General features: G+C 36.8%; 1 protein-coding gene across 3 annotated transcripts; it reads right to left on the bottom strand.

Annotated features, from left to right (window-relative positions):
• Positions 1-369: 369 nt before the first annotated feature.
• Positions 370-27,539, bottom strand: LOC117412592 (chemokine-like protein TAFA-4). 3 transcript variants are annotated; one of them, XM_058988623.1, is made up of 8 exons: positions 26,919-27,539; positions 26,466-26,533; positions 24,547-24,644; positions 16,875-17,009; positions 15,647-15,776; positions 7,691-7,846; positions 3,541-3,665; positions 370-529 (listed from the first exon to the last, which is right to left on the bottom strand). In XM_058988623.1, exons 5-8 carry the CDS (start codon positions 15,759-15,761, stop codon positions 518-520), a joined length of 408 nt encoding a protein of 135 aa, XP_058844606.1. In that variant the 5' UTR covers positions 15,762-15,776; positions 16,875-17,009; positions 24,547-24,644; positions 26,466-26,533; positions 26,919-27,539; the 3' UTR covers positions 370-517. The 3 variants fall into 3 exon arrangements, with proteins under 3 accessions (XP_058844606.1, XP_033876975.2, XP_058844605.1); XM_034021084.3 differs by having other exon boundaries at positions 24,547-24,671; XM_058988622.1 differs by having other exon boundaries at positions 24,547-24,671; positions 26,914-27,539.
• Positions 27,540-27,659: the final 120 nt, after the last annotated feature.

A 27,659-nucleotide genomic window follows, 5' to 3' on the forward strand; every position in this document is an offset into this window, starting at 1 on the left:
TGTGATCCCTTATTTATTTCTACACACCTTTGTGGCATACTGAGATTCAAACCATTCAGTTTTACTGGGATTCGAGTTCAGTTTTTTTGGGTTAAATTTCTATTCTACACAGTGCAACATTATCATCCAAAATCTTACAGGAAGGATATAAAGGTACTCCAAGGATGAGCCTACATCTGAAATGCTTTATGAATATACCAGTCGTTGCATTTTGTTCCATACACAATGTAACTGCTTTAGTATTAAAACTGTCATCCAAAAGAACTCATGGATAGAAAAGTTGAACTTGTGGGCTGTTTTGAATCCATTTTCTCAGCCAGCTTCTTTTTCTTCATCTCTCCAATTGTAGTACCAAAGTGTGACTGTTCATTACCATCATTTATAGTAATTCTTCCGTCCCATTTACAAAAGTTGTATCATTATTTTTTTTTTTTGCAGACAAAACAGGCTGGTTCTGTTTATCCCCTAAGGTAACGTGTGCAGGGTTTCACACAAGAATGATCCGTGACTTTTCTTGCTACCGTGTCACCTAAAAAGACCAAATATGAACATTGTTAGATTTTGGGGTAACGACTGTTATGCATTTCTAAACATGAGAACATATTACATAAGAACCTCCAAGAATCAGTATCATATGTCCCAGTTTTCAGGCTAGAGCCTCTTGGAAAAAACTCATGTTGATTGGCTGACAGTTTTAGGGCTGAATTTTGGCCTGCATGCTGATTGGTTGCTTCTTTATATATATATATATATATATAGAGAGAGAGAGAGAGAGAGAGAGAGAGAGAGAGAGAGAGAGAGAGAGAGAGAGAGAGAGAGAGAGAGAGAGAGAGAGAGAGAGAGAGAGAGAGAGAGAGAGAGAGAGAGAGAGAGATGAAAAGCTTCTGTCTACTTATGAAAGCAAATAGCCTGGTGTGTGACTAATCTTGAATTAAACTGTCCCACCTTTTTAATAATTGTTTACTCTGACTTGATCATAAAAGTCAATATTATTGCACCGCTACTAGTACAGACTATAAACAAGGGAAGCATTCTACATCACAAAGAAGCAATGCAAAGCAACCAAGTAGGAGAGATTTTTATAAGATTGTAGCTTGAAAACTGTGAGGTTTGAAACCTGAGAATCCTCATAATCATCATGTTGTCCAACGATGCAACAAACATCTCAAAACGAATCCACTTAAAAGTAAATACGGTAATCCGTCGTGTATCTGCTCATAAATACTCCCAACTATCAGACCTATTAATACTCCTTTTAAGGGGGTGTGAAAACTCCAGAAGACACCTTGAGGAAGCCATTGTCTCTACCAGACCATCTACCCGGAGCCTACTTTTAGTTTCACTGCGGTAAACCTTGTTTGTTTGAAGAATCTATTGTGAGTTCTACTGAGCAAGTCTCAATGTAAAACGCTCTTCTCATTTCAGTTAGCAAATGCAAAAGTACCGCTCATTGATCCATTGTAACATTTGTCATTCTCAGAAACACTGTGCTTATTCACTGGGTTTCTAGGTTCAGTAAACTAACAAGACAAACCTTTTGTAATAAAATAACATCTACACCTACTGCAAAGTTGGCCGCTTGATTAAGCCAGAGCAGATCTTTTCTGTATTTGTAATTTTTGTCTGCAATGTTACCAATTTAAATTACAAACCTTTATTTTTAAAATCTCTATGGGTCTGGCAGCCATAATGCATTTAATTAATGCAAGAGATGTTCAGCTGTTCCTCTACTCTCCTTGCAATTGCTCTCTTAATGTTTTATACTCTTCAGAACTGTTTTTTATATTTCACCTGTGAATAAATGACACCTGATCAACTGAATAATTCACCAATGGGCTGTGTATTAACTTTCATACTTCAAAAGAGAACAAAGGGCATGAAGTGGTGTCATTTAAATCCATGTATCTCTCATGAGTGACTCATTTACACTTTAAAAGTCAAATTATCATAAATAATCGGGTGAGCTGAATATAGTTGATAACATAAAATGTCTCTTCAAAACAACCTTTTTTTCTTTTAAAGGATATGTGATATCATCTACATTTCCATAATAACAGTACAACGTCGCATATCCGACCCCCTGTGGACTGGGGTATAGGCGGATATGTGAAAAAGTCGGATTTGTGAACATCTATAGAAAAAGCATTTACACATCCATAAATAGGTTAGTGAACAAAAACAACATGCAAACTGCTTTAAACATGGTGACATTTTTTGCTTTAAAAGTAAGCAGACGTAAACAAGATTAGTTAGGCTACAAATACAGTGTTGCGATGCGGTTTGCTATAAGCCATCTCCATGCAAAGCTTTTAAAAAAAATAAATAAATACAAAACAAACGGTAAATGTACAGTAACCTACAACTGATGGCTTCTTTCTTTTTTTTTTTTAAATTTAGTCGTCGCCAATTATTTTTACCCCGGTTTTCACCCCAATTTTAGCATGCCCAATTATTATCTGTATCCCCGGCTCACCACTCGCAACCACCCCGCCGACTCAGAAAACGGAGGCTGAAACACGCGTCCTCCGAAACGTGCTCCTTCCAAGCCGTCATTTTTCGCACTGCAGATCCACAGCAATGCTACCAGACCTATAGTGCCGGAGGACAACACAGATCTGGCGGCTCCGCTGCAGAGCCACAGGCACCCTATCAGCCACAGGGGTCGCTGATGCGCGGTGAGCCGTGGATTCCCCTGCCGACCTAAGCCCTCCCTACCCGGGCAGCGCTCAGCCAATTGTGCGCCGCCCCCTAGGAACTCTCGGTCACGGTCAGCTGTGACATAGCCTGGATTCGAACCAGCGATCTCCAGGCTATAGGGCACATCCTGCGAGGAGCGCCTTTACTGGATGCGCCACTCGGGAGCCCCGATGGCTTCTTTCTTAACTCTAGAAGTCCCTGCCTCTCTGGTTCTGCTTTCTTAATATCTCTGTCACGGTACTTTGCGCTCTTTCTTGATATTGCCAACAGCCGATAAGCAGCTCGGTTTGAATATTGCTTCAGCTATTTTAAACAAACATCCGGTAATCATTGCGTTTATGAAGCTTGCTTTGTTTAATTTAAATGCATTTAAAAGCTACGACAACAGGCTGCCAATATCTACAAGCGTGCGGTCCATCACAAACACATTGCACAAAAAAAAAAAAGGCTTTCTCGACTGGTGTATTGAAACGTCAATGTATTCATTTAGCGAGGCGGTTAATTGATCAGGGCGGTTATGTGACAGTCCGATATGCAACGTTCCACTGTATTTAATTTCTTACCTGTTTGGTGAGATACCTGTTCCCTGTCACTTCTTATTGTTGCTTCTGCGTAGATCTTTTTTTACTATGCTAGCAAAAAAGTACCCTTTTACACCACTTCTGTTATAAAATTGTGAGAAAAAAAAGATAGAAGGAATATAATTATGGTGTCACTGATTCCAGTGCTTACGGAATGCGTAACTGTGGTAGCATGTAACTGCCTCCTGTGTAGTGCCATTGAAGATCGTTTTATAAGCGACTCCTCTATTGAACTGATCTAGCTGTGCTTTTCATGTCTTACCTTCGTTGTCTTGACCTTGTTGCCAGTGCTGCAGGACCACCCTGTGAGATCGGGTAGCACTTTACACTCTTCACCGTCTTGACACGGATGCATTTGACACCACCACTTCTGCAGCACTATGGAGGCTAACATATTAAAAAAGCCGGAGTTAGTAAACTTTACAATACTGATAGTAGCAGAGAGAAAGTAATTCAAATTGCCATTTTTGTTATTTTGTTTGTTGTGTCAGGCCCACCAGATGTCAAATAGATGGAGGAATGCAATGGCCCAATGCTTGTTTGAATAGTTACCTGGCTAATCACAGAAAACAGGTTAAAAAGACACACAGTCCCTCTTGGTAATGTGTCTAATTTACATAGTTTTACACTTAAAATTGTACACATAAAACCACGTGCTTGATACGCTTGAGTCCAAAACACTGTCTGTTTTGTTTTGTTGTTTGTATTTATTACAAACATTATCCGATTCATTAAATTGAGACCAGCCAATTATATACAGTATGCTGTTACACAGAGACCAGGCTATGGTTTTATAGTTTGGTTTTTCAAAGATTCACATCAATAAATAGAATTATTAAAACAAAAACTAGACAACTTCTTAGCATGCCCTATAAAGATAAGGTTCAAAGAATTAGTATAATCACAAAAGTGATTTATGACTACAAAGACCTGGCACACGGGATGCCAGCACAGTATTGTATCTGATTTAGTTCAGCATATCCACTGGATGTAGTTTAATGCAATGTGTGCTGTCTACTTCTGGGAATATTCCAGCACAGATAATGAGCTCTTGAGGTGAAATGTGCAAAATGTCAGAACTGTGTTCCATATTTAGTCTGCTGGAATTTACTGGCCTGGTAAAAACACAGAGAAATGTCACTGACTGTGTCAGAATAAAAGATGTTGCTAAGACTGACAGCTTATGCAATTTTTGAACTTTCCGACTGACAAATGTTATCTCACATTTGAAAAAATGAACAATTTATTTATTTTCATGCCGCACACAGAACGCATGCCTTATATCCGTTCTGAACAACAACAAAAAAGGAACGCATTATAATTATATTTGATATTTTATGCAATAAAAACAACCTCTGCCAAATGGGTTTTTAATTACCAGTAAATTGAACACTGGGGTTTATAACAAGGCCACTTTACTGCATTGTGAGTTTTCTACTCCTGTTTTTTTTTTTTTTTTTTTAAAGCTTCAACAGCATTAAATGGTTTTGAAATCAAACCAAAACATTTTTTGTTGAAATATTTGTGACATCAAGTGGACATTCTTATTACTACAATCATTCAACATACTAGCTCTACAGAAAGATATAAAAAATGACAACAGCAGTGAATTGTGTTAGAACTTAATGTACATATTAAATTATGCAGAAATGCAGTAAGAAATGCCATGTATGTTAAAAGCTACTGTATAAATACTGTACATTACCCATATAATATATGCTGGCACCTACAGTCTGTGCTGTATTGTAAAGACCAACCAAGAAATGTGCTTCCTCTGACAGCAACGTGAACATTAACATTTAAAGAGAGTGCAGGTGACACACATTGCTACATATCATGCAATACATGTTATCCGTTGTACATGGAAGGATGAAGCAGCTTATTGCTGATTCTCAAAATAGGATTCTATTGTATGGATCAAGCCGTTCCAGTTGCTCGATCTCATTGTTGAGCACTAAAAAAACGAGAACATGATGGGAGACTACATTTGGAGGCTGATTCGTGAAAGTGATTTACAGTATAATCGTAAATCTCGAAAAACTACTCACTTCTAAATCTTTTGTAGTCATTTTTGTATTACTTTAGTATAAATACATGTTAATTCATATGTTGTTTTTTTTCTGACTTTATGTGAACGAAAAGACACAAACTCGCCCGTTTTCTCATTGGAAATAGGTAAATTTCAAAATATCACTGTCCTGGTCACAAAAGCAAAGTTTGTGGGGAATAATAGCCATTTTCTATACTTTTGAGGCATACACGATTAGGAAATAACACTTACTACCCAGGAACAAAAAAAAAAAAAAATTGTTACATTGTGTAGTCACTCTAGGTTCAAGTAAAGGGTAATAGGTCTGTAAAAAAAATAACTATACTGATATGCAACTTTACTGTTTGATATAATTACAAATGAAGAAAGCCTTAATAAGAGTGGGCAGATTTAAAATATACTACAGTATAATCCTGTGTTGCGTTCAGTCTCTTAGACACCAATCTAAATCCATTGAACATATTGGATTGGATTATGTCTGCAGCCTTAACAAAACGTCAAAAAACCTTGAAATGACCTGCTAAAGATTGGTATTGATCTGTGCCAGTAATACTGAATTTGACACAGGTTAATACAATGTAGATCAGTTGAGCCACAGTATCTTATCTTTGGCTCATATTGAAATGGAATATAGTAATTATGTACTTTTCTTCCTATGTTTTAAATATTTTTTATAATAAATGTTGAGAATTTGAAGGAAAAAAATGTTTCAAAGAAAGGTTTCAGATGATATGGCTCTATGTTTAAGCTCTTATAGAATACTACAGATAGGAATGGTGCAAGCACCCTCCACTGGCCACAGTGTTACAGCACTATAGAAAGTGGTACTGCACAGCCAAAAAAATTCTGTAGGAATGTGCAACATACCAAACTAATAAAAAAAAGTGGTCTTTTGCTCTAATCTTTTAATAATATGCAAAAGCATGGTGTGTTCAAAACTGTTACTACATGTACAGGTTGTGCATTGGATTTCTAGGGTAGGGAGTCTATGCTTTAATGTGCCAATACTTGCTTGAATGCACTATTGTTTTATTTCATGTCTATATATATATACTTTATTGTAAGATAATTTATTGAGCTCAGTTCTACCTTGACAGATCAGGGAGGTCCAAGCATCTGTTCAATAACCCAGGTTCAAACTAAGGATCACTTTAGAATCACTGTAGCCTTTAACTCAAGTATATACTTGTCCTGGCCTAGAGGTGAAATGTGGGTTGCTAAATGATTAGCATTAGCACTGGTCTCGCTTTTCTTTAGTTAAAAGATCACAAGGCCTGGTTGCAGCTAGACCACTGGAATGCATCTGAGCTACAGCACAGACACGTACTGGCACCAGTAAACAACAGCAACTTTTACAGCTAACACTTTTTGAAATATGTGCATTGAAGGTACAATACGAACAAACAGCCCAAGATCTTCAACAGAAGAAAGGGGTTATAAAGGGTAAGAGAATTCACTTTAATACTTTGGTTAGGACTCAAATATTATTCTGAAGCCCTATTGCACCTGTTAAACCCCACTCTCAATTGTCATAGAATCTCCTGGTCTATACAGTACAGAGCAAAAGGAGGCTGTAAAATGATGCAGACGGAAAGACACCTGGAAAATAAAGTGTCTGCATCTCAAATCTGATCATAGAAAAGTTGAAAGAGAAGGTAAAATAAATAATAAAGTTAGTAAGAAAGTATGAAAACAAATTTATGTAGGAATCTATGGTTCTCGTGAAATACACAAAATGAACAAACTATTTTTCTTAAGATGATAACCATGGGATAGAATGTGGATTTTATTTGTATAGGAGCAGTACCTGAATGAATTTCTAAAATAACCCTTAAGCAAAATAACTAGGACAGGCTGTAGAGATGTAATCCACTTTTGCAGTGCTGCTATACTCTCAAAAGAACAGTATCATTTTTCAGTAGTTACTTACCAGTATGTTACTCTTCACTATACATTGGCATTTAAACTGTTCTTGACTGCTGTTACCTTATTTGTCAAAAGGCTGGGGATTTTTAAAAGCCTCGGCTGCTTAAAATGACACTTACAGGAATGCACTTTTGCCAGTCTGTGAACGTTGATGATATTAAATGCAGATGTTTGTTCCCAAGAGAACCATGGCACTTACAAAAGCAAGGCACAATACAACTAAGTATTCTTCAAACTTCCCCATATAGGTCTGCAAGCACACCTCAGAAAAGACCAAAACACCCCCTATCATTGAGTCCTGGGCCTCAATCAAGCAGACCGGTACTGTAATTAGGCTTTGGTTTATCCACATTAGCGTTCACATAATTTAAGAAACACAATGTATTTACGAGATGTGATGAGGATTTGGAATGAAAAACCTGACTTAAACATTTACCTTCTACACATGAAGGCCTTGCTCTCGTTGTACCTGCAACCTGCCCTGGAAAGCAGGAGCACTTGACCGTTTGGGATCGCTCCTCGATCTTGTTTTTATTACAGCACCGGTGTATAGCAACAACTTCACAAGTCCCCTGTTTGACCTGGTGGTAACCTGAGAGAGAAACAACAATTCAAATATGTAGTGAAACAGTGCACGCCACAACAAACCATACACCTACAATCCAAAGAATTATTCTTTTCATGAAGAAATAATTTAAAAATATGTACGTATTTATTTCAGAATCCTTCAACTGGTATGTTGCATTGATTTTTGAATTTTCAAAAGGCTACCTGTATTTCTTCATCAACTAATGGTTCAAATTATTAAATATAAATTATGTTGATTAACATACCAGTATACTGGGAGTGCCACCCACCTATTTGTTATGGTTATACAGAAATTAAAATAAATCCCTGTGCTAATTAACATCATCCATCAGGAGTTATGTGGAAGAGCACGGTTTTAGCTAACAGATAGGTAGCTATATAAATCCCCTACAAAAGAACCACAGAGACCAGTTTGGACCTCACACATGACTACAAAGAAAGGTGGCTCTTTACAGTGGATTAATCTCGAATGTGAAATTATATAAAGTGGTTTATATTTAAAATGAATTCAAATTCCAAGACGAGTGGAACCAGACGAGTGGAATGAGGTGGTGTGGATAACGGCCTACGGTCGAATGGATGGAGGTTTGTACGTGAAGAGCTACTGGAATAAGGGGAGGGAAATGTAACAAACACTCTTAGAATTTGAACATAGTAAAAGCAGTGGTGTGTGAAGAACAATGTGAGCCACACGAGCATGGTGTAAATCCTGCTCACTGCAGGTTGACAGGGGCCCAAAGCACTAAATTGGCCTCTGAGCTCCCACAGGGTTGGAGAGGGATAGTTTGTTTCATCACACTCCAGTGACCACTACCGGTCAGGCCCTCAAGAAATCCTGACCTCCCAGGCCGGGCCCTTGCCTGCAGGGTTCAGCAGCTTGGTAACATTGTCTCTCTTTTTAGAAAAAAAAAAAAAGCTTGCCAGTAATTTGTTACATAGACTTTATCTCCAACAAAGATTTATAATTGTATTTTAAAATAACCCAATTGCAGCTTTTTAATTCTTCCTTTCGAATGCAATACCACTGCTCAAGTCTTCTGCAAACAGTCCTAATCCACTGTCTTTTCATTATACAGCTTTTGTTTTTCAAAATGACCTTTTTCCATCACCGTGGTTTAAAGTGTGTTTGCCTTTTTCTCTCCAAAGCCATTTTGCTGATTCCACGGACTAAAAGTAGCATTTCTTCACTCTGCTCCTGTTTTCTCATCCCAGCAGTTTGCAGTCTTATCTCCTCAGCTATACATAGTGGTCATGGATTACCCTTTATCCTGCCTGTCCCCAGTGAGGTTAAGCATTCTGTTATGTGTATAAACCTACCATAAAATGAAAAAAAACACGTTTTACTAGACAGACGTTACATAAGACTGGATAGAGTGAGCTACACTGCAGAAATGCTGGGCTTTGTTTATCTGTTTAAGTACAAAGAAGCAAGATATGGCTAAAAAACGCAATAAACTTGTTTTTCCTACATTACAACACTTTGCATATCAGATAGACAATATATCCACAGTTTTTCATATTTTACAAAACAGAACTAAACATATTTGACAACTTGTTAAAATGCACTGCGATCATGCATAAAATGCATTGACGACTGTAAATATATATTGTATAAGACTAACCCTAGTTCTAAATTTAACAACATTCATCACAAACGCCAGTAATCTCTTTCAATTTTAAATAAATAAATAATAAAACGTTTTGTTTTTTTTGTACAATTTAATGTTGAACATACTATAAACGTGTCTTTGCCAGCAAGTAAGCACCGGTTGACTGTTCAGCAAGAGTAAGCTTAGAAAAGACTACTCTGCACTGTAATTAAGTTTTGATAGCCTTGAATAAACCATAGAACCATAGAACCACACTTAATTACCAGGCTACGAGCCGGTGGGGGTGTCAGCATAGTCTGAAATGACCGCGAGTTCTGATCCGTTTTACTTTTCTGTTTGATTTGTTTGTTCTTATCACCGCAGCTTTTTCTACTAGACACACTATTTTTGACATCATGGGAAGCAAGTGAAATGTGCATTTAAATGCAATTTTATAAAACAGGGCTGTATTGAGCTCAAACCAGGGCCCGGGAAAAGGACACAGCATTGTTAAAACAAAGGAGGACAGTGAACCTGCTCTGAAGATACATATTGTTGAGTGCTTTCTGATAAGCAAAAGGCTGTTAAAAGTGATTTTCTGCCCCCGTATAATAGATGGGCAGATGGCCTAAGGTTATCATAAAAAAAATTGGGCAGAAACATGGCTTTAAGCTGGAGATAGGCCAATGTATGGATATTTTCTGTTAAAAAAAAATACAAAGGACTTCCACATCTGAGCAATAGAGTCATTCTTTGGGTTTATACATAGAGCTTATTTTTTTCACTATACTAAAAATATATATTTGAATACGTGCTGGTGTAATATGTACTTTGTTTCCAACTTTAAAGAGTTTGGCTAATTAGCTTGCCGTCAACCTGGATGCTCAGGTGCAAAACCACAAAGAAAAGGCCCTATAAATTCTCATTTGTAAACCAGACAGTCCTCTAAAGTTACCTGAGGATTTTTATCCCTGCTGTTGTACCCCCTCAAAAAATAAAATTGCTTCACGAACACAAACTGTATAACCGTGTAGATACATACAGCACACCTACAGTACATCTAAAACTGTAACAACTTGCAGTCAAACACAGGAGACCTTTTCAAATGCATGAGTAAACTAATTACTTAGATGTAATGAGCTTGTATATTTTAGCCTTGACGTCTGAAATGTAGTGCATGAGGTTTGTTGCTAGGCATTAAGTACTGCCTGTACAGCAAGAAATTACAATTTTTTTTTTTTAATATCCTCTATTGACTAGGCCACCCTTTCGTACTACCAATCATTACCGTTATCAGTGTGATAGCACATAATGCAGAGGCGCTTTGAGGCCAGAGGAGTTAAGTGTAACTATTTGCTCATTTTTTATCAGCTGACTACATCTGAACCAAATTACACTTGGTCATGCTAAGCACAGTTGCCTTTGAAAAAGAAAAATGAGAGTCAAATGCTCTTCTGTGGATAACTCAAGAATACCCTGGGGCACACCAGGCTTCAGTTGAGGGACATTTTAAGTAGGCCTACTTAGAAAACAATATATGCCCATAGGGACCGTATTTACCTGCTCTGTATCATGGCTCCTGCTAGAAAGAAGCAAGGTGTCATCATCAGTGGTATAAACATACTGAACAGCAACACAATGCTGCTGATGTCCTGTTACATTAGTGGCACTCGCACACACTCCAATTGTCACTTTCTTACAGAGAAGAAGAATATGAAACAGAGTCATTATTAATGTTATCTCACGGACTGGCATGTACACGTACCCAAAGGCCTAACCGTACCCAGTTTAAGCGTGGTAGTGTTTGAGAGAGCCATAGCCACACTATAAAACGACAGCTCAACCGTGCTGTTCTGTTTTCAAGATTGCTGTGATCCAATTGAAACATGAGAAAGGTGAGACCCTGACCCTCAACCCAGACTGCAGCAGTCCCACAAGATATTTTTTTAAATGTATAATGAGTCTATATCGTCTAGAGTTTTTGTTAGTAACATATTATTTAAAAAAAGCACACAAAAATGAATTTGATTGGATAAGGATATAAATAACGGATACCATAAAACTAAAGAAAACTGTAAGCTAGTACAAACTGTTAAAGGTAGCATCTTGCACAATAGCTACAGAAAAATTCCCATTCTCCAAAACAAAGGCATTCCCATTGTAGGCATGGAATGTCTTGTGGCTGTGATGCCACACTACAAAGTGTTGTAGCCTTCCAGTGACTTAATTAGGTCACTGGGGGCAGGAGTTCTTTAACAGGCAAAGATAAGAAAGGTACAGCCCTACACAATCTGACAGTTCATGATACCAATTTACAATAGATCACTTTTAATAGCGTGTATGCTGACGCTTCAGAATCAGTTTCATTTGACATATTCTGAAATTGACAAGGACAGGTATAAACTATTAGCGATTCAGGTACTGCAGAGACTGTATACTGTAAGTTATGGAAAGAAACTATTAAAAACTAGACTGCTAAACTGGATTAGGAAAAAAATACTAGTTGTGTTAGTTGGGTTAGTTCATCACACATCTAAAATAAATCTCAATAGGCTACTCCTTACTTGATAATACAACAGGTTTTACAGCAGTTATGGTATTGCAAAACTCTAAGACTCTTTGTCATGAGACAGCATCAGTCAGCTCCCATGAAATCAATCTTTTGGTGTAAACTCTGCATATTGAAATTATTTGTACGTTAACATTTTGCATTCCAAGGTTGAATAAATGCTTGAATTTGCAAGTGAGAATTGTTTTAAACCCTAAAAATTGTGACCATAAACCAACGACACATTGATGCAATGGATGAATTATTGTGCGACAGACACCGATGGATGAATTATTGTATAATTTATCATCCAAAACCATATCTTTCTTTTGTCAATAACTGAACTGCCAGTTATGCAAGTCAGACATTTTACATTTGTCAATTTGAGTACATTATCCACTGAAGTGACCCATATTGAGATACGAGGATTGAGATATTACAAAAATAAAATATTGGGCCAGGCTGGATTTGTAAACCAAAATAGTGCTCTACAAAAACTAAATGATTAGACACTAATGATGTACTATTGTTTTCCAATAAGATCATGGGATTCATATTTTTTCAATGCTTTTCAATTAAAAATCAATCACAAACTGAAACTACAGTTTTGAGAGTACGTTCAAAGTGACGGAAAACCAGTAAGCCAACAGAAAAGCAGTTTTTTTGTTACTCTATGGAGTGCAATATTTAATAAGCAACTCGCATTTAAGAAGGGATGTAACCACTAGAGCGAGCCGATTTATCTCCATCCTTTTTCATCTTCTAGTAATTTCAATCTGATTTCTGTTCCTCTGTCTTCTTATCAAGCACTAAACAACATCATGAGATGCTGTCTCTGCTGCAAATTATTTTGCTCGCTTCTTTCCTTGCAAACTGTCGTGTCTCCTGTGCCTCATCAATCACCCTGACATTATCTCAGTTTAACACCCTGAATCGTGGAAATCAGAAAGTTTATGCAAATCTACAGGTTGTTCTCATGGCTGAATGGCTCTGAACCAGAGCTTCATTTATACGTAAATCTCTTCCAAATAAAATGCACCCTCCGTGCCATCTCAGTCTGTCAGGAATAAAGGAGCCTACTGCTGCCTGTTTAGTACTTAATACTATTTTGTTTTGACACATGGCCCAGCGATATCAATACATTTGAATGCACTTCTTCAGAGCATCTTCCTGTACAATGACTTACTGTACATTGCATGTCTGCCTTTAAAAGGGTAGCAAGCTACATTCTAACACCTGTGATACAGCTCCTTTAAACTGGTGTTTAATATGTTCATGTTTATACAGGTACAGGCTGGTCAACGGAAATGAGAAAAAGATTGTCAAGAGTTAAACTGGCTTGCATACATAGGGCGGTATCTATTCCACTTGAACAATAAGATATTTTCATTTTCTTTTGTTTTGCTTCATCACAATACACCCCCCCTTAGCTGCTTGGAAAAGGTCACCTTGCTGATGTGAAACTGTGCAGATTTCAGCCAAGAACCGTCGAGATTGATATGGTGGGTCTAGCCACTTGTTAGCAGAAATATGTCAATTCAGTGGGAATATCCTCATTTATAAAGAGCAATAAACCAAGTGATCATCATAAATGCTTGATGCATGATAGCTACACAGAGACCACTTATGGATTTCAGCTGCTTGGTTTTTTTTTTCCCTCCAAAACCATCCCAGGCTTATTAAAACAGAGGTCCATGAAGGTTGGGCCAGACTGAAATAGCCTTTCCCTTCTGACACCCAGGGACTGAACCCTTGGCAAAAATTGCTATAAGATAAAAAGCAAGCTTTTTTTTTTACAATGCCAACTTATACAGTGTCATTGATCAACTGACTTTTTTAATACAATAGTAAACTCCATCCTGTCTTTATCAGAAGGCAGATTAATTACACAAGGATGCAAGGAACTGTGGTGAGGTGACCAAAACGTTTTATTTTACTCCACCTGTATTGCTTTTCCACTTTGAAAATGGGATACCGTGTACAAAATACTAGCACTCTTCACCAATGATTGCCAGTGTAGCTAAGCTACACTTAATGGGACTGAACCAGAACATTACATATTTTACATTAACTATTATAACATTGAATTCACAGCACAAAAAAACTATTTGCAAAATGTCAGTAACACATGTTCTACTTAGGCTTACACATATTAATTAATTGAACTTGAACTTAAATTAATGAGTATCGGAATTCATACACTAAATACTGCTTCAACTATACAACAGCTGTTTTCTGGTTCTGAAAGGGCCATTTTTTGTCTTTTAGAGCCACCTAGTGGACATATAACATATTGCAAGGGAACAAAGAGAAAATATACAGCACAAAACAATGCAAAACAATTCAGGCTGACTACATTATAGGAGATATAGCAACAGGTTACAGTATTTTAATATGATTATGTTGAAGGAAAAATGCAATTGTTTAACAGTGCTTTATTGTACAAAATACATTCAATCGGTATATCTATGCACATTTGTGTCTGGTTTAAATACATATGTATGATTCATGCACTGTATTTTATAATACAGATAACCCTTAAAGTTCATCAGTAACTATAACACACAATTCTAGAATATGTACGAATGCTATAAGAAAATGTATAATATAGTATTACAACCCTAAATTAAATTTCCAATAAATATATTACTTCGTAATCTTTTTTATTTTTTCGTTTAGTTCAGACTATGTGAAACACAATGGAATCTATTTTTATATATTAAAAAAATGCTTGTCTTTTAAAGTCTACCCCCTACTGGATCTACAGAACAGTAAATGTGACCTTCAAAGTGCGTGCAGACTGAAATATGGTCCAATTAACATTCTGCATTATTCTCTGAAACTTTGGAGCCTGAAAGTTGTTTAATTAAAAAAAAAAAAAAAAAAAGCATCAGTCACTTGTACTGTAATGCTATAGGCGTTTAAATGTTGAATAAGTTCACCTTGTTATAAAGGAAAATATTGACATTAGGGTGAATTTTACATATAGTTAATGATTCAGCTTTTTTTTTTTTTTTTTTAAAGTGACGCTTGAACTCATGGCACACTAAATAATTTACATGACATGGTCATTTCATAGCCACAAGGGAAGAACATAATGAGGAATTATGTAAACCAGAATCAGTTTGCTTGTGGGTGCCAATTAGTTGCTAGCCATGAACTTAATTTTAGCCACGGTGCTCCTTTTTGGGTTGTCTTCCATTGCCTGAAGTCATACATATTAATATGCTTATTACTGAAGTTAGTTCGCAACAGTTTTCTTTTTCAAAGCATTGTACTTGGTACAGTACAAACAGGCTGAATCCCAGAAACACAGACGGATGTCATGTGAACAAAATCACAGATCGGACCACACTTAAAATATTTCAGATGGTTATTTCCCTTTCTTTTAGGGACCAACGTGTTGAGGATTATTGCTGTTATAGGTCTATGAAAATAGATCACCTTATTAAAATTGCCCAACATCCTCTAATCCTTGGTCTAATTAGCTTTTCTTTTGTACTTCGATGTATAAAGAAGATGTGTCTAGCGAGTTGAAGAGAACACAAGTCACAAGCTTTTTCTCTTGTTTTTATTGCGGCCTTATTGTTGTTCAAACCTGTAGTTCAGAAAACAAGTCCTTCGTTAATTGGCCCCTGATGCACTTAATAAGAAGTAAGGACTTTACCTGTCTGTCCTCTGGGAAAGTGGTTTGCAGCGGACATCAGCTTACAGCACAACGCTAACATGTAGATCAGCAAGAGCCAGTAGGACAGCTGTACTGTTCTGGTGTGAAACTTCATCCTGAAGAACAAACCCTGGAAATAGATTTAAAAGAAATATAACTGTCAACATGCTAGCAAATCACAGCACAGCCAAAAAAAATGCTCTATACCAGTTATATTTCAGAACATAACCCACATCCTGTGTATCATGGAAATGAAATTGGTTAAACCCCTCGTAAAACACTTGCCACATATATAATGTGGCATATATTTATTACAATTTTGCAGTATACTCGTGGTCAAGGTAAACTACCTAGCAGAAAGAGTTTGATGCTCAAAGACTATTGTTGCTTTTATAAAATGGACTTGATGCTATATCTGGTGCTTCCTCAAATATTCCCCTGAATATGGTCTTTGAATACGATGAACATTTTTCAAAAATTAATTTATTAATGTTTCTTTTAAGTTTAACTTTAATCTCATCAGTGGTTTCTTGCCCCCCTTTTTTTTTAGCCTTTTTGCATCTATTAGCCCCCGGTAACCTGTTTCTTGAACAAAGCACAGTAGCATAGAAGAAAAGGACAAAAAGTGACTCACTAAAATAAGATGAGGCTGAAGGTACAGATTAAAAACAAACTTACAGGTCCACTTAGTTAGTCTATAGGGAGTGCATAATGAGCAAGCGGGTTGTAAAATACAATCCCCAGTGTGGAATCTGACCTCACAGCTCGGAACAACTACTTATACAAGCCCAGGAGAACACAAACAGTTTTATTAAGAGAAATACCTTGCATCTTTGTATTCTTTACAGGATTATTATAACAAAGCATTAGTACTTTTACCAGTACTAATAATTGAGCATGGCAGCCCTTTAACCCTGTGTAGTAGTACAGCATACTTGGTGTACTTTAATAATTGTTACAAAAGCTTGTGCTTTTTAACAAAACACTTTTTTTTTCTTACAATCAAGGTAAAATATATGGTAGCTTAAGTACGAGTATGTTTTTATGTGTAAGTGATTTAATAATTATTAAAAATTATGGTTTTCCAGTGGAAGTGAGAGTTTTCTGTCACAGTCCTTCTCTATACTGCCCTTTTACATATTTCCAGATTTTTTTATTTTTTATTTAGAGGATTGGTGGACACACAAAAACTGAAGAAAAAAACAAAAACAGAAGTAATAGTTCTTACCTTTCTGTCTGTTTCAGAATAGCATCTAAACTGAACAGGTTTACTTCAGTAAATTCTTCACCATAAGCCAGACATCCCATCTGCTACAAGAAATCACCATGGCTACTTTTCTGTTCAGCCTTGCTATAATGTAACCTACAAGGAACACAATGGCATTGTAAAGAAGCATTTCAAAATGTCGTGTTACATGGTTAATTTGTACTATTGGCTTAAGATCAAAGTTGCCATTAGATTCCTCCAAGGCCAAATATTTTTTCTTCCTTTCCCTCCAGAACATAATTGGTCTTTTCTAACAGAACAACATCTACTGTTAGATTGTTCCACATTCTAAGTGATGGGGGTTCCTTCTCCTTCCAACAAATCCCAACAGCTTTTTGGGCTGAGTTTGGGCTTTGCTAATATTAAGGTCTTCAGTAAGACCTAATAAGGCCAAAGCAAGAGACCTGTTTAAAGGGATGTTTAAGGCCAAATACTGTTAACCTAATAATTAGGACTGACAACGCTAATATATGCTATTTCTTTACTGGGTTAATTGTGACTGATTTTAAATGTGCATTTGATCCTTTTGTAGTTGGTGCCAAAATTATGTGTCTATAAAACACCCATGTACAACGTGCATGTGAAAATAAGTTAGGCATTTGGGGCTATTGATTTGTGGTGCTACTGAACTATTAGACTTATGTTTTATCTACCCCCAAGAACAACCTGACCCCTCCAACCTCAAAACATAAAAAAGACTACCAGCAGATTAGCCCAGCATCTATGTAGGCTGGACTGAGTACAACGCCTGTATTTAAAATATAAAAGTTGATTGTAACATGTCAGTCGTATCTCTTGCAAAGCAATATAAAGAACACTTGATAAAATAAAAATGACATTTTTATAAAACACAGAATTGTTATAAAACACTGAAAGTTGCATGGCTTATACAGTCATTTTAGATCATACGCTTATAGACGATACTGGGTTTCATATTGAACAATCAATAATCTTTTTAATAGGCAAATACAGCAATAATGGCAAATAGTAAAACATACCAACAGCATACACGCTACACATTAAAACAACAACACTGTGAAAAAGGAACGCTACCTGTTTCAATGTATTTAATCCATTTTAAAGTGTTAAACAAAGTGAAAAACAAGACCTAAAATCACAATGTAAACCAAATAAAGCAACACAAATGTACATGAGTACAAAACAAAGCCATGTGTACTTTTATTGAAATGCAATCCTAACAACTTTCTTCAGAAGTGACCAGAACTAGTATAGTAGATTCATTGCTTTCATTATTGCTTACTAATTCCCTAAGTGTCAAATGACTGTATTGCTTAATTAAACCCAGTGTGATATCAAAGGCATATACATTGGAATGCTATATGGCAACTGTTAGCCTAATTAAAATGTATCCAAAATGGTGTAATAAAAAACTGAATAAAACAATGTACTCATTTTAATTGAAATATTTAGTTCATGTTCTTAAATAATACAGTCAGGCAGTCAGGTAATACAGTACTTTAAGAAGGTGAAGTAAAATTCCATTAATCTTAATAATGTTAATGTATGTGCATCCACTGACATGCATGGAAGACAGCAGCCTTACCTGGGATCATTTCAAACTATCAATGTGTCCCCAGAACAGTGTACCCTATCTGTATTCTAGCATTAAAATCTGTATATCACCTATCAGATCTTTTGCTTTCTTAGCTCCTTCATTTGCAGTATAGTGAGGGCGAGCTGAGAATGCAAAGCTACTGCATGAAGGTCATGCACAGGCAGCAGTGGCAGCGACAGTGTGGGAAACCTTTACAATCCTTATTATATTCTGTAACCTCGCCATCTGCATAGAAACGCTCAGCTGCTGCATCAGCTTTGCTCTGGCACCCAGCACATTCTCTGAACTAAAGTCAATGCAAATCCTAGTGGTCGATTTGTGATCAGGACCCCCGTCCACCAGGTCCGCTCTCATTTCCAACAGGTCAGACAGATAATGACTCTGTTATAACCAGAGCAAGTCAGAGACTGAACCCCTAGGTCTCAGCGCCTATGTCTTACTTAGTAAACTTATCAAGACTCAAACACCAGACCACCACCACCCCACCCACCCCTGTGATTTAAAGATTTAAAATGTAATGCACCCTGCATTCCTGACATATAAAATACTGTATTATAAAATCTATCAGAGGCCTTCACTATATCCATTTTTGAAATACTCAAGAATACCAACACTGGCTAATTCTGACACAATAACAACCGATTGTAAGTTGGCCACATTTTGTTAAGGGTTAGATGCAACATATCAATAAACCAATATTAGATTCCTGAAATTGGTTGGAGTGAATAGAACCTCTCGTCTTCATGTCAGGTTAATGATTTTTGCTTCATCTTTCTTTCGTAAAAGTAAAGGCTGTTACAGTTAACATCTCAGCTAAATTCTTTCTTAATTTGGAAATGCTGCATGAATTTATCTGGAAACATACAAATTGATGTTAACTTTAGTGGAGTTCAGGGGGTGTGAATTAGGGCTTCACCCCTTCCTAATTTCACCTGTCTATCATCATTGACCCTATTTAAACCCACTCACAGCTCAGCTCTTTCTCTTGCATTTTGCTTTTTCCCCTCCTCCTCCTCCTCACTTTTTCATATGCCGCGTGCCTCCATGTGGGTCCCCTCTGGGGGGATAGTGAGTCTCATTTCCCTGACCTGGAGTTCCAGTAACTCTGCAGGTTCTTCGTGTGGTCAGAGGGGACCGCCGGCCACACTATTCTTTCACAGCTCATACACTATATCTTGCCTTAAGAAAGAAGTCCTTCCTTCTTTATCCTCCCAGGATGTGGACCTCATACTCTTAGTGCTCGAGTCCTATAAATAACGATTATTTGTGTTCTTTCAGATTCTATTTTCTTCCTTACGTCAAGACTTCGTATGAGCCGTTCCGTCCTCTGATGGTCGAACCCGGTCGGTAACTGGGACCCAGTCGCGAGTCCGAGCCTATAACGACTCTCCGAGAAGTCAAAGGACGCTGTGTTTTCAGGGGCCCGGAGGCCATTAGGGCTAGACTCGACTCCATAGGGGAGGCTCTCTGGGTTGGAGTCCGGCCTGTCCTTTTCTCTCTCCCTTGTCTAGAGGCCCAGCCTCCAATCCTTAGTTGCAAAAAACACTCCCTTCCTCTCGCAGCCCTGGCTACAGCCCCATGAATTCAAAAACATCTTTTATCAAATGTCTCCATATATCCACAAGAATCACACCAATCCAAGCAATACACACTTGAAATCCAGAGCTGAAAAACACAGGCATACTTTATCTGACCGTGGCTTTGCAAAGCAAATCATTCTCTTGGCCTATAGTGCGTGATTTCTACTATTGTATCTCCAGTACTGTAATTATTTTCAATGACTTGCACTTCACAGTCAATTCACAAATCTCTAAAAAGGTAAAAAAAAGTGTGCCCTCTGTGGTAAATGAATCAGTGTCATCAAGTAAGACCATAGCATTTCATTTGACAGAGGTCTTAGAAGTCACAGACTATTCATGTAGTTTGCCTTGTGGGCCCTAAACAAAGCAATTTTGTTAACATAATTTGTCTATAATTGTCAGAAAAGTGACTATAAATTATAACAATAGTTTATATTATTTGTATTATTATTAGCAGTCATATTGCAAAAAGTAGAGACACTTTTTTATTATTTGATCATCTCCCAATGGTTCGGCTTTAATTTTTTTAACATCCATATGGTTTTCTGCTGAAATATATGTATATGTCCATAAGATGTTTGATTTTGCACACTAATAGTTTCAAAAAGCAAATCTGCCATTGATATAAACCAGACCCATTGTTATTCTAATCGCATATTACAATAATTACTGCAGAGCTATGTAATCACATGTGCATTTACAGCTGGAAATCACCTATAAACTAAAAGGTGAACAAGCACTGCTTTATGGAGAAAGGAGGTTAGAGTGAAAATCAAAACATGCAACTGCAAATTATATATTTCATTCAGGTAACCTGCAGTTTAACACAATTTACATTTAAATGTCTTATTATCTGTAGCAAAGTATTTCCAGTGCTTTCCTTTTTAAAGCTGCAATCAAGTGCCATATTTAAGTAACTAATTTACTTTGATCTGTGCAAATCTTGGTATGGAAAGTAGATGCATAAAGCTTTGCAGATTGGTGTCATTCTCGTTATCTAATTGGAGGTTATGGAGTCAATGCATTTAGCTAACTGTAAGATTCCACTTATCCAGTCCTGATATGTTGTAGGTTTTAAACTTTATTGCCCTGTATATGTTTTATTGCATATGGAAAAATGTATCTCATGTTGTCTACAGTTTAATATGATGGGATATGAAAGACCACCAGGTTAGCAATAAAACCGATATGAACATTTGTATAAAGTGACTAAATGAGATTCTATAACTATTACTGTTTTTGATATTATGTTTCCCATCAAATACTGACACATATTAAAAATAATCCACTCTGTTGAATAGTGCAAGGTGAATGTAAGCAACTGTTATGATGGGAGGACAGTGACATGTGTTATCAACCACCATGAGAAGCTAACTCCAGAGTATAGAGGAGCACCACTAATCCTATCAGAAACGTGCTGCAGTAGTGGCACCTATCTAGAACTTGATGCATACTTGTATTACTGCCCAGCCCTGCTAAATATTTAAATCATCCTGTATACATAATATTATTCATTACGAGGTGGTATATCCAAGTGCACAACATTACAAGTAGTGTTTCACATGCAACTGTACAATAGCATCAGAAACTGAGAGGATGAAACTTGCAGAAAAATCAGGAACATATTCTGTGAAACCCTATAATACCTCCGAGGACCCAGCATTATGTTGTGATTTTCTAACAACAGGAGTGCATGTCTTCACCTTAGTCATACCTTACTATCTGCACACAAGACATGTAGCCTCTGCAATTGGTCTGGTACACTTTATACAGCAGCTAATTCCAGACCTTTACCTCCAACATGTATATGACAAAAAAATAAATGAATTGTAGCTGTCAAATGCAATCCACACTGCCCAGTTTAAAATGTTTAATTGTCAGACACTATCTGCTTGTGAACTACTACATATAGCTGAACATGTATTTTGTGGCTAAAATTAAATCCTGGTTGAAGCTTTTTTTTTTTTTTTCACTATGCACCACCTGGTGTTCATATATTGAAACAGCAATAGTGAATTGTTTTTCTAAAGAGTACCAGTATTGCAGTTGATTAATTCCTACATTTGATGCTGTACCCCTATACTAACATGAACATTTTTTTTTTCATTATACATTGTCAATTTTAGGTATTACACTTATTGGAACCATGATATGATTAATGTTTCAGTTTGCAGCAAACACATAAAATATCAATTTAAATGTTGAAGATGACGTAGTAAAATTCTGAACTTTTACTCTAATCATCAGATCTTATCAGCATCACAAAGCTCTGCTGATAAAACAACCACTCCAGTCAATGATATTTCACTTGTACATTAAATACTTAATGAAGGGACAGCGTCTTTCTAGAAATGGGTTCATCTTATGATTCTTTAGACATCTGAAGCTGGCATTACTGATAGTGCACAGACCGAATTGTTGTACTGTTTGTCTGTGGTTTACTGGACAGTCCTTCCATCTGCTCATGCAGCCACTGTCTTAAATTCAGTCTCGTTGCCTTGCGTTCAGTTTCATCTTTGTCACACAGCGGCTTGACATTTATTTCAAATTCTGTTCTAATTGACTTGAAACCATGCCTTTTTCTAAGGTTTTACAAATGACGATTTTAAATCCGACTCCACTTGGATTATCCAGTCACTCATCCCCAACGCTGTTAAATCATGTATATTTATGGATCATGACACTCAATATGACTCACGCTAAAGAAGGTTCCCCAAGTCATCCCAAGAATCTTTAATATCATCAGATACGCTGAATGAATTAACATCTTGATTATGCGAGGCCTTGTGCTGCTAATGATCAGCTTGGAATCGTCTCCTCTGTAATTATATTAATGGCAGCACTTGCAGTGCATATAAAACAGCGAGACCTAAAAAGGTTGGATCAATTGTTAATTGTATAAAGTCAGTGAGACGTGTCAGAGCTATCAATAAGTGCATCAGGTTGTGTCTGTGTTTCCAAGCCCCTTTAATTCCCTTCACAACACTCCCTCAACATGAGGAATAATTTCTTAACCCCCTATTGGTAATTAATGATCAGTTGCATTGAAAGTGCTTAAATCCACCCTAATTGATTGGTTTAAATAAGGAAAACATCTTCCAACCTTTAAAATGGTACAATCTGGTGGACGTTTTGTGTTGTCCATGTTACATTTAACAGGTGAGAATGTCCTTACTGCTATTTAACAATAACACAAGAGGGTCAATATTAAAGTGGTGAAAGTTAATACCTCCACTCTGACTCTGTATTATTCAGCTGCTCTTTCTCCCACAAGGGAGGTTTATTGACCCATTTATTAACACTACTATATATACACACACAAACAATACAAAAGAGCTTTATTCATTTTAGGGGTGGTGGTATTATGATCTGCTACTGTTTGGATAATAAAATAGACTCCACTATCTTGACTTCCAAGCATTGTGCAAAATTCACTCCAGCTGATAAGGGATATTCACAGATGTCAATGGTGGGTATTGCACTTGACATCCGTAAATAGACAGATAGACTTGGGATGATTGCATATTGTGTTACTGCACATCTACTTCCCAACTGAACAGACCAAATGGATTTACAATAGCATGATCCTTCTTACAACACAATCTGGAATAGGGCTTCAACAGTTACACCTGTAAAAGAGCATCCATAAAAATTGGAAATCACTAATTTAAGATGCAGAGAAATTCACATGAAGGACATCATTCAGCTCTGTGAGCATTGCAGTCTGTATATCTGTATATATTTCCAGCGGTTTTTGTATTAGAATTACATCTACAGTATGTATGTGTAGTGTAAGAGGAACAAGATAAAAATATATCTAAAGCCATTCAACATATATGTCTGAAATATTGCAAAACTCCAGATTGTTTTAAATTTTCATAGCATGTTAATAAAAACCAAGTCAGGCAAAAAATGATTATATGTGATACACCATCTGGTCTTAATCAAATACTATATATTGAGAGGTTGTGAAAGAAAATGCTATACAAATGGTATGTTATGTTAAACCTATCTTTCATAAAGTATTCTAGAACATGTGGTGCACTGATGAAAAAAATAAATCTTTCTATGAAATGGCATGTACATTTGAAGCATTTGATAACACCAGCACAAGTAAAAAATAATGTACGCACTTGAATTATGATGTATTTGCTCATTTTGTCAATAATCATTCGGTTGCACACAGACACCATGCTAATAAAATGATAAAACCAATCTAGCTGATTTATTAATCAGACTTCATATACTTTATTACATTACAAACCTTTGGGAAAATTCAGCATTTTCTAGATTATCTGCCATTAAAATGTCATTAATAAGCACAAGGATAAACTTAAACAGAAACAAAAACAAGGCTGTTTGGTTGGGAAAAAAAACCACTACATAGGCATTGCCTTTTAAAACAGAACAGTTCACAATGTATTCTTCAGATAAAAGTACATTCTCTTGCACCTTATAATTGTTAAATATCACATACCTAATGGCTTCTTTCATTTTTTCAGAGGATCTTTGTTTCAAACAGCACAAAAGACTGGATCATCTTCCACAACAAAGTCTTCATACGAATTCAGCAGTCTCTTAAAAAAAAACGTCTTAGGACTCCTGGAAATAATTAACAATTAAGCACATGTGTCATTTCACAAAAAGATAATAATAATAATAATAATAATAATAATAATAATAATAATAATAATAATGATCTTTCATAAAGGGAAGCACTGGAGTCACATTTTGCTTCAGAGTAATGACAATAACCCAGACTTTATAAAACCAGCAGAAGAGAATGTGAAATATATATATATATATATATATATATATATATATATCCACATATATTCCCTGTATGCTGTGCATATTGAACAGCTCTTGCTATATCTTATTTGTGCACCCTCAGAAATGTTGGGTGTTTGAGAAGGTGCAAATTTGCCGTTTCTGACAGGACCCAATATCACGATCTGAAAAGAAGACTCCTTGAGGATTGCATTGTGTCACAGTGAAATTATTCCATATAACAATTCAGTGTAACAATAAAATGACTGTCATGAGCTCCAGGAATATGGCTTGAAATTTCCAATACCGACCAATGACTTTAGCTTTGCAATTCACCAGGGTTTTGTCTTGTAATCTTGATATATCAGTCACAACAGTAGGGAACATAACTATTAATCCCACTGGAAAACAGCATAGGGATTTTCCACTTGTGCTTTATTGAAATGGTATAGCACTGAAGGCAGCTGTTTGTATAGCTGTAAATAAATGTTAAGTATGTTTGGCACAATTTCTCACCATAATAGTAAAAATGTATACCATGCAAGAGATACGGTGAGCAAAATAAGAATCTTAATTTGAAAGAATAGTCCAAATATGCATTGGCATGCGCAGGCTGATTTTATAAGAAGCCTGGTTAATATCTGCATTTAATCTCTGAATGAAAATGGCAGTTGAGTTATTTTACAGACCAAGAGCTGCTGCCTCAGGTATTGGGGGGGGGGGGGGGGGGGGGGGGAGTCTTTTTATTCAAAGCAACCCTCAAAATGAAATACCAGGGGTCAGGCTTCCTGCAAAAGGGCTGAGGGTCCTTCTGGGATATTTCAAAGTGGAAAAGTAATGTCTGTAGGATTAACTGTTCTGTTACAGTGAAATGTGTCTGTCAATGAGAACGCAGTCAAAGATTCCTTTCAAACAGAGGTGTCTGATTTGCTCTTTTTAACTCAAAACCCCATGCCTCTAATTTAGCAGAAATTGAACCAAAGCAGCGTATTTATTTTTTAAATCAAAGTAATTGCTGCCACATGCATTTATATACAGTATCTAAAACATGAATTAATGCTTAACTCATTGCATTGAGAAATAAAGCCACTTAACACATCCCACAGCAAAATATTTTCATCACACCTGGAAAGTGTTCATTCGGGTATGCTTTTATGTATTGGGGACTGAATACACTGCTTATGCATCAGAGTACTCTAATGCTCTTTTCGTATTGTGTATCCTCGGTAAGTGTAGGGTTGACTCTATCACTTGCGCTAGGCTAAACACATTCATACATAATCACATTTCCATAAGCCTCAGCAACAAAAGAAAGCTATTGCACATAAAACAATTTTACTCTCCATTAGGTTGTTTATTCAGTAGGCTGTTTCTCGCCGTCGATGATCCATGCAAAGTGATTAAATCCTTGCCACAGAACATTTTCATCAGCGGACCAAAAGCTGCAGACCATTGAACAGGAGTTCAGACGTACCGAGCCCCAAACCATTGCCTATTTAACCCAATAGAAACCAATGTACCAATGACAACCCCTTGTTTTATCAGATACAGTACTGTTCCTATTAGCTAACTACACAAACCGTGATGCGAGGTCGGTTTCAGTTTATTGCCGTTTTCGTAGCTTACCTGTTCAATTGAATCCTGGGTGGTCACAGCACTTCTGCAAACATCCTAAACCTTGAGATAGGGAACAACTTAACCCAAAAGGAAGACAGCGTTAAGCTTTTGACACGCTTTGTCAAATGTGACCAAACACAACAAACTCAAATTACACAAAGTACGTGAATCAAATTATGACACAGTGCCTTAAAAATGTTATTTACCGCACATACAGATCAGGAATAACAATATTCAGTAGTTTGTATATTTATATTTTAAAAAACAAAACTAGCTCATTTTACAAAGCAGTACCGTGTCACTATTGCACAAGGCTGTGGCATGACCTGATCTTTTCTGCAAAATGGGATCAATCACGACCGATTGACTTGTATGCGCTCTGCAATCTTGTGCCAGATTCGTACAGTTAAATCCCCAAAATGCAGAAGCATGTTAGGAACATAAAAACATGGCTTACCTTACCTGTATTACTCAAACTGTAGCAATCCACATTTGTGCAAAAATAACTTTACTATCCAAAAGTGACACTGTTGTTGTGAATCACTTTTTGTTCACTTCACTGATTTCAATTTCAGCCCTCTGCGATACACCTCCAAAGCCTGCTAGTCCATCAAACAAAACGACCAAGTGCTGCCAGCGTCGTTCACACAGTCTTACTGCTGAACGCTGCTGAAAGAATAGCAGTATTAGCCACAGCACTGGCATCTACGACTTGCGCTTTATTTAGCAGGTTGTAAGTTCTAAGGGTACACCTTTGGACATTAGAGCGTAGCCCCACAAAACAAACACGAAATGCAACCAAAATAAATAGTCAGTTTATCCACCAAGACCGGAACACTTTGCGGAGTGAATATATCCAATACATGTTGAATTCGAATTGCATTATTAACACATAGTTTTATCACGCACACCATTAATGACTGGTATCTTTCTCCATTCTCTTATTTAGAGTTCCCCGAAGTGCCATGATGGAGAGAAACAGACTGGTGGTCATATTTGACACGATAGTTGCACATCCCGAACTCCTTACCAGCTGCGATCGATTTGAAATGATGATAGTGAACCTGCCCTCCCTATTCAGAACACGTGCGCTGGTCCCGCCCAGCTGACATATTTCAAGCTCGCAAGGTGATGTCATAGTTTGTTACTCTCCTTTTGATAAGTCTCACATCATAACGTCATAGCCATTAATAAGAACAAGAC

This window comes from Acipenser ruthenus, chromosome 16, assembly GCF_902713425.1.
Source record: "Acipenser ruthenus chromosome 16, fAciRut3.2 maternal haplotype, whole genome shotgun sequence".
NCBI classification, from domain to species: Eukaryota; Metazoa; Chordata; class Actinopteri; order Acipenseriformes; family Acipenseridae; genus Acipenser; species Acipenser ruthenus.